The 8582-nt window shown below is 38.5% G+C and overlaps 1 protein-coding gene across 1 annotated transcript in view; it reads right to left on the bottom strand.

The window, feature by feature from the left end:
* Positions 1–7648: 7648 nt before the first annotated feature.
* Positions 7649–8582, bottom strand: part of LOC116093239 (hornerin-like) — a 12849-nt gene continuing 11915 nt past the window's right edge. Inside the window, exons 4-5 of the mRNA XM_031374631.1 lie at positions 8378–8582; positions 7649–7827 (exon numbers count right to left, since the gene is read on the bottom strand). The exon at positions 8378–8582 is cut by the window's right edge and continues 1 nt beyond it. Coding sequence (XP_031230491.1) covers positions 7649–7827; positions 8378–8582 — 384 coding nt within the window. The remainder of the gene's footprint in view (positions 7828–8377) is intronic.

Genomic DNA, 8582 nt, shown 5'->3' with positions numbered 1-8582 from the left:
GCGAAATTAGGGATGGCGATACCGCTAGCAGTGTTTTTATCGTTTAGGATTATTTTGGTTGTCCTAGGCCTTTTGTGTTTCCATAGGAATGTTTAGATTTTTTTTTTAATTCTGTGAAGAATTGTTTTAGATTTGATATTGATTGTGTTGAGTTTGAGATTATTTTTGATAGGACGGCCTCTTTCACAATATTGATCCTACCAATCCATGAGCATGGGAGGTCTTTCCATTGTCTGTTGTGTTCTCAAATTCATTTCTTTAGTGTCTTATTGGATAAATATTTCACTTAATTGGTTAGGTTTATTTCAAGAGTTTTGTTTTTGGAATTACTGTGAATGGGATAGTTTCCCTGATTTCCTTCTTGTTCTGTCTGCCATTTGTATCTAAGAAAGCAGCTGATATTTTTGTTAATTTTATACCTGATACTTTGCTGTAGAAGTTTTCTAGTAGAGTACTTAGGGTCTTTTATGTGTAGAATAATGCCACCTGCAAAGAAGGATAATTTCACATGTTCCTTTCCAATTTATATCTCTTTTATCTTCTTGTCTTTTTGCTCTAGCTAAGACTTCAAGCTCTGTATTGAACAGGACAGGACTAGAGATTTGTCTTGTTCCTAAGTTTAGTGGAAATTTAGCATGATGTTGACAGCGAGCTTGTTGTATATTACCTTAATTATGTTGTATTATGTCCCTAGTATCCCTAAATTCACTAGAACTTTTATCCTTACAAAGGGACCTTGAATTTTATCAAAGGAAATTTTTGCATCTAAGGGTATGACCATGTGGTTTCTCTCCTTGTGTCTATTTGTGTAGTGGACCACACTTACTGATTTATATGTGTTGAAAGAACACTGCTTTCCTGGGACACACCCAACTTGATTGTAGTGGGTGATCTTTTTAATGTTCTCTTGATTTTGGTTACCAAATATTTTATTGAGCAATTTTGCATCTGATTATCAGGGAGCTTGTTTTATAATTCTCCACCTCCCCACCCCAATCTCTCTCTTACTATCTCTCTTCTTGGGTTGTTGCTTTTGGTGTCAGGGTAATCTTAGCTTCATATACGGAGGCTGTGGTTAGTGCGTAGTGATGTGACATGTATGAGGAGTGCAGTTCCACAATGAGTCTGGGATCAGGTATATGGCTCTGGACCATCCTCAGGGAGTGCGGATCTGGATTCTGCAGTGGATGGTGCTACCTTTGTGAGAGGCCTGTGTCCACAGGACTTTTAGCTTTCACGGTCTGTTTTCTATGGGCGGAAAGGGCTTCCATGAGGTGTGTGCTTCCCAGGGTCCTGAGCTAATGGGTTGGCAGATGAATGGGATTGCCTCAGGGTATTGTAGAGCAGCTGTGTAGAATGGGATGGTGTCACTGAGTGGGCACTGCAGCTTATATAAAGGCTTATGTGCTTAAACTTAGGGTTTTTTCTTGATTTAACTGGATATTGGTGAGGGGTTTATAATATATAGCCTTTCTTTTCTTTCTTTCTTTTGTACAAATTTATTTATTTATTTTATGTATGTGAGTACACTGTCACTGTCTTCAGACACACTAGAAGATGGCATTAGATTCCATTACAGATGGTTGTGAGCTACCATGTGGTTGCCGGGAATTGAACTCAGCACCTCTGGAAGAACCGTCAGTGCTCTTGACCCTTGAGCCATCTATAGCCTTTCTTATGTTGATATATGTTCTTTAAATTCCTCTTCTTTCCAGGGCTTTTATTATGAATTGATGCTAGATTATTTCCAAAGGCCTTTTTCTATATCTATTAAGCTAATCATGTAATTTGACACTTAGCATATATTGAACAATTTCCACATCTCTGTAAAAAACAGATTTGGTCATGATGATAACCTTTTTACTATGTTCCTATATTAAGTTAGCAAGTATTTTATTGAGAATATGTGCACATGTGCTATTTAGGGATATTGTTTTATAGTTTTTTTCCCCCTTTGTCTTCATCTGATTTTGGTGTTAGAATAATACTGGCTTAGTTGAAGGAATTTGAAAGTTTTTCTTCTTTTTCTATTTTACTTATTCTATTTTTGTTTCTACCTGCCTCTGCCTCCTGAGTGCTGGGGTTAAAGGCATGAGTCACCATGCTTAGCTTTTTTTTTTTTATAATTTTTTTTAAAGATTTATTTATTTATTATATGTAAGTACACTGTAGCTGTCTTCAGACGCACCAGAAGAGGGCGTCAGATCTCATTATGGGTGGTTGTGAGCCACCATGTGGTTGCTGGGATTTGAACTCATGACCTTCCGAAGAGCAGTCGGTGCTCTTCCCCACTGAGCTATCTCACCAGCCCCCACGCTTAGCTTTTAAATTCTCTTTTCTTTCTTTCTTTTTTCTCTCTTTCTCTCTTTCTTTCTTTCTCTCTCTCTTTCTTTCTTACTTTCTTTCTTTCCTTCCTTCCTTCCTCCCTCCCTCTCTCCCTTCCTTCCTTCCTTCCTTCCTTCCTTCCTTCCTTCCTTTCTTTCTTTCTTTCTTTCTTAGAATTCCAAACTGGTATGCAGTGTGCCCACCATTACTGAAGAGATGTTAGCACTGGATAATTGCTGTGAGAGAAAGAGTCACTCTCTATTGAGGATATGGCAGGTGACTGGTTTCCTATGCTCCAGCAGATGCCCCCATATCCAAACACATAAGTGTAGCACCAAGCAGACTCTATTAAAGGAAAGAAAAAGACATGGCCTTGAGATGGCTATGATGAGGATGTTTGGCCTTTGCTTTATCTTCTTCTGTTTTGTTCTAGCACTGTTACTTTCTTCCTTTTAGGGATTAGATATTTTTATCCTTTTTTTTTTTCAGTCCATAATACTCCTTCTAGAATGACATGTAGAACCATCGTTTTGGTTATGAATTTTTTTATCCTGCATGAAAGTTTTAAGTCTTCCTCAAATATGATAGTTTTGCAGTATGAACTAGGTGGGAGTAAGTGTTATCTACATTCTTTCAGAACTTGAAAGGTACCACTCCAAGTCCTTCTGTGTTTTAAAGTTTCCATTGAAAAGACAGTTGTAACCAGTCAGGAATATCTTTCCCTTGATTTAAAAATTTTCTTCTATAATTTTATAGGCTCTTAGAATGAAATTCTTCTCCTTCTCTGCCTATAATTTAAAAGTTTGTTCTTTTCATAGTGTTCCAAAGATTTCTTACACTATGTTTATATATTTAAAAATTGTTTGAATGAATGATCCCATTTATTTAGCTTACCCTTGAGTCCTGATAGCCTGTCTTCCCACTTGAACCTTTATTAAGTGAGATTTTCCATTAAGATTTTTAAAACAACTTACTGTTTTTAATACAACTTTATTTCATCTTGGGTTTTCTTTAGTGTTTGTATTTTCTTATTGAATTTTTTTTCAAATATCCTGATTTGTATTTCTTATTTCATTAAGCTATTTCTATTCTCTTGGAATTCATTGAGGAGTATATTTCTATCCTCTTAAAACTCATTGAGATGTTCATCCATGTACTCTTTAAATAATTTGAACATATTTAGAATTTCAAAATTTTGTCTGGAATTCATCTTAATTCTCGTTAGGGAGTATGAATGCAGAGTTGGTCATCGTGGGAGGACTTAATGTCTTCATTTTCTTTTTGTGTTGCATTAAGTTTTACATTAGGATTTGTGCATCTTTCATTGCTTGTGTCTTTTGGTATGAGTTTCTAGCCACCTATTTTGAACAGGCATTTGATTTTCTGCTTGCTATTAATGTTTTGTAGCTCTTTTTTAAAAATCAGTTAGGTGATACTTTAAGTTCAATCTTGGGGCCAGTCGGTAGTTGCTTGTGGATGGAGCTACTCAGGCAACCCCAGTTCAGCTTAGGAGAAAGCAGGGCCTCTGTCTAGGTGATGTGTATGCCTTAGAAGAGGAAGGGTGGATTGCCAGGGTTGACCTGTTCTCTGACCTGAGGAATGGGAAGCACCCCAAGCAGGTACTGAGAGGCTGAGATTTGGGGTGGAGTGCAGGGTGGAGGCACTTGTACCACTTGGTTTCTGAAACAACGGAGGTTCAGATGTTGGAGAAAAGTGTGGGTATGACCTCTGACTGGGGGAGCAAGCCTCTCTTGGGTCCTGAGGATGCCTAAGTGCAGAGGTGTAGCTTCTGACATGTGGAACAAGCTCTGCTTAGGTCATTTTAGGGTCTGTAGTGCCAGAGGGTGAGCGAGCTTCCTGGCCTCTGACACGGGCAACAAAGTCCTTATAGGTTGGTAGATGTTGGGGCTAGGGTGCTGGAAGGTGGGACATGTGGCCTATGACCTGGGAAATGAGAGGATGGAGAGTGAAGTCTATATGGAACCTGAGCTCTGAGGATTTGGATGCCAGAGAGCAGAAAATATGGCTTCTCAATTAGGGGTCCTAAGATGGTAGGACTAGGATGCCTACATATAGGGGGCAGCCTCTAACCTTGGGATGGTCTTTCTTGTATCCTTAGGCACTAGAGATTTGGGGACCAGAAAAAGGGTAATGATTCTGATCTGGAAATTAACCTCTGCATGAGTTTTGAGATGCCAGAGATTATAGTACTAGAGAATGGCATACAGTCTTACCTGGGGATCAAAGTCCACAGTCTTAAGGTATGTAATGTTAGGTTGTCAAAGGGTCTGAATTGGGTCCTATGAAGTTAAATTTTATTAATAGAAATGATTCCATTTTGTTCTCATTACTCTCACAAAATTACATTAATTCCTGATAAAAAGTATTTTCTGTAGTGTCTGTATAACTTTCCTTTACCTGAACTCTTGGTTTTGCTAATATTTTTAAACTTTACTCATTCAAATGGTATGTTATACATCTCTTAATGTTTTAATGTACATTTTTCTGATGATGAGTGGCATGTATGGGTTTTTCAGCTCTTTGACAAATTAAAGAGCTGAAATGTCTTGACTTTTTATATTATTTATATTTTTTTTTGTGATGAGACTTGGGCATGTGGATGTTGTTGGTTTTATGTTTGATGTGAGATTAGTTATTTTGTTTTTGTCCAAGCATGGTTGGTTTCAGATCAGGTATGAGGAATTTGTAGGTTAACCCTTCAGATACTCAGCATTGAATTTTGATCAGACTGAGTCCAGTTCTGTGTTAAACAAAAACACACGTGGGTTGGACAAATGACTGGATCTCATTTGGCTGACATATGATCCATACTGCTCAAGATTTATCTGGGAATATAAGGGTTACATGGCTGTGCTGTGCTGGGGAAATTGGTCCTCACCAACTTAGGCTGGTTTACAGGTTGTGGAACTAAGATGAAGGTTTGAGATGGCATGGATATGTGAGGTTCCAGGGAGTTAACGATGTGACTGAGGCTTAACCTGAGGACTGGGGATAGGGTGAACAGCAGAGATCCTAGGGACTCATTCGGTTTTGCCAGCACACAAATATATACCCCAGGTTAGGCCTGGAGGTTGGATGTGGTACAGGCTGGGTAGGATCCAGGAGACTCACTAGAGTGGACCAGCACACATATTGTGTGAGCTTCACTAAGTCTGGAGGTTGGATAGAATCTGGTGAACTCAGCATCTGGGCATGGCACATAGGTTTGCTACTGGTACCATGCCCAGAGATTGGCAACGGTATAAGGCTCTTCGGAATGAGCTGGGACACTCAGTATGAAATGTGGTGTGGGTATAGGAACTGGGGAGGATGTAGGGAGAATAGGGTCAGTTGGACTCACCATGCTAGGCCAAGACACAGGATGTGCAGCATGGGCAGATCCTGGAGGGCCCTATTAGCATTTCCTTCTTTTGTATTTTTTTCATTTTCCCCCTTTCCTTTCTTTCTCTCTCTCTCTTTTTTTTTTTGAAAAGAAGGTCTTGCTATGACCCAAGGCTGAGTACGCCTCTCTCAGTCTTTCCAAGTGCTGAGATTAGAAATATGCTGCCTGCAGGCCTGTCTAATTTTAGTTTATTTTATGTAAATACTTGCTGTCTACTTGTTTTCTTTGGAAACTGCCTCTTCACGGCTTTCCCATTTTAAAATATGCAAACTTTGTCCTTTCTTTTGGGTCTTTTTGAGTTTATTTTAGATATTAACTTCTTATTGGCTTTTTTAGACACATTTATTTCAAATATTTTTCTCTTGCCTTTTAATCTTGATTATTTTACTTCTGAGTTTGATGTAGTCTCACTTATTGTTTTAGTTTGCTTTTGCTCTTTGTGTCATATAAAAATTATTGTGAAGACCAATGTGGTGAAGCTGCGCTGGGCAGGAAGGCACATGTTTGTAATTCTAGCATTCAGGAGGCTAAGGCAGAAGGAATGAGTTGAGTCTAGGCAAAGCTAGTCATGAGACCCTGTCCCAAACCAAACCAACCAACCAACCAGGTCCCACACAAAACTGAAAGGCATGGCTTTTGCCCATTTTTAAATTAAATACTCTATATTAAGATTTTAAAGTTTTTCTAGTCTGGATTGTTTGTGAGGTATTGGACTTTGGGGAATAGCTTCTTGTATTGGTTTCTAGTTTGAACACTTGTATTAAAGAAGTAAAATGAAGCAGAGGCAGGACAAAGCTTAATATTTAATCACCACCAATTTATTGTTAATATTAATTCAATCCAGTTGTTTGAATCCAAAGACTTGAAAGAAATACATTACAGTCAAAGAAAGACTTATATAACAATGGCAAGCTTCATTTCCATCTTGTTATTAATGATATCTCTACATGGGAAGACCAGTAAACTACTTATACTTCAAAGCTGTATGTAGTATGTCTAAAATTTTCTAATCTGAAACAATTTCTTACAAGTGGAAGCCAGGATATCTCTTGCTGAAATAAAGGTACGGTCCACATGTGGATCCTCTGGTCCCGCACCTCTTCTCCATTGGCTAGGAATAAGCATCTGGAGCAAAAGTTTAGTTCCCCTTGTTTACTTAATGATTTAAACTGTGTCAAAGTATCTTGGTGATTTGGGTAAGAATAGAAACACATACATATACGCCTTGCTCTTGCCATCTAACATATTATACATTAAAAATTAGACTGTATGTTAATGTAAGCTTTGGCAACTGGAGTGATAATACATTTATAATATATTGCCCTTTAAAACTATAAGCTTATCTTTAGCATCATCCTTAACTAAATAATAATCTTTCAGATAGATCCCTTAATTAAACCCCAAACTCTTAAAATTATTCTTCTGAACTTAAATCCCTTAAACCAAACATTTATCCACTGTAAATTAGATCCTACCTAAGTACCACAACTATCCTACATTATTTGGAAGGAACTCGATAACTAGGAATATACGCATATTTTTATTTTAAATGAATGAGAGCAGATAGGTCCAGATTGAGGAAGGAATTTCATGATGTGCTTCTTATCTGCAACAATTTCTCATTTCTTAAATTAACATTTAAGTTAATTTTACCACAGTTATTTATTTACTATGAGAATTAGCGTCTTTGCTCTTGGACGTACTCATAGAGTGGAGTGCTACTATTGAAACTATGAGAGCTCGAGACTACATTTCTCATTCCAAAGTTACTTTCCTTGACTTTCTGATAGTCAGAGTTACCTTCTCTATTGTCCACATTACAAAGTGACAATTTACCAGTAGTATCAGATCTAATTTGTCTATGTGAAGAAAACTGTCCAAAGCCACAACCTGAGGAGGTTTCTACTTGTCTATGTATTCTTATTGATTGATTTTCATTACAATTTGAGGGGCTACAGCCAGAATTCCACTGGTTTCCACATCTCCTATTTGACTGTGGTTCATATCCAGAACCACATGATCCAGGGCTAAATGACTGACAGGAACCAGACCCATATTGTTGAGAAGTAGGACACAGACCAGATCCTGAACAATTTTGTCTGGAGATAGATGAGGGATAGAAACCAGACCCATATTGCTCAGTGTTAAAACCCTGACTACACCCAACTCTGTGCTGGCTCTGGCTAGAGTAATGACTTGAGGGACATCCATATTGGCCGTAGTGAGAAGACTGACTTGAACCAAGTCCCTGTTCACCATAGCTGGAAGATTGGTTTGTATTAGATCCACACTGACCACCATAATATGACTGTCCTGATATAGGATTATATTGTCTATAGTCAGAAGATTGATTTGTAGTAGATTCATGTTGTCCATAAGAAGACTGACCTGATCTGGATATTTGATTACCAAAGCCAGAACACTCTACTGGACCAGACCCACATACCTCTTGAGAGGTAGACACGTGACTACTCCAGGAAGAAGATGGATGTGATCCAGGCCTTTGCTGGTCAAAACTAGAAGACTGGCATGAAGTAGAACCAGGCTGATCACAGTTAGATGACTGAAATGAGCCTTCAGATTGACCAAAGCAAGGTCCATGTTGAACATGACCAGATGATTGTCCAGATGAAGGAACACAATGCCCACTGTGAGAAGACTGCCTTTGCCATGATCCTTGTTGACTAAAGCCAGAACACCCTCTTGAGCAAGAGACATCCCGTTGGGAGACAGATGACCTCCTTGAGAAAGACCTACCTCTACTCTGGATAGATGACTGAATGGACCCTGATCCCTGTTCACCATAGCTATTTGACTGACCTGACCCACAGCCTGAAGACTGTCCTGATGAAGC

Source organism: Mastomys coucha, unplaced genomic scaffold (assembly GCF_008632895.1).
Source record: "Mastomys coucha isolate ucsf_1 unplaced genomic scaffold, UCSF_Mcou_1 pScaffold16, whole genome shotgun sequence".
Taxonomy (NCBI): Eukaryota; Metazoa; Chordata; class Mammalia; order Rodentia; family Muridae; genus Mastomys; species Mastomys coucha.
This window is presented reverse-complemented; position numbering and strand designations above follow the sequence as displayed.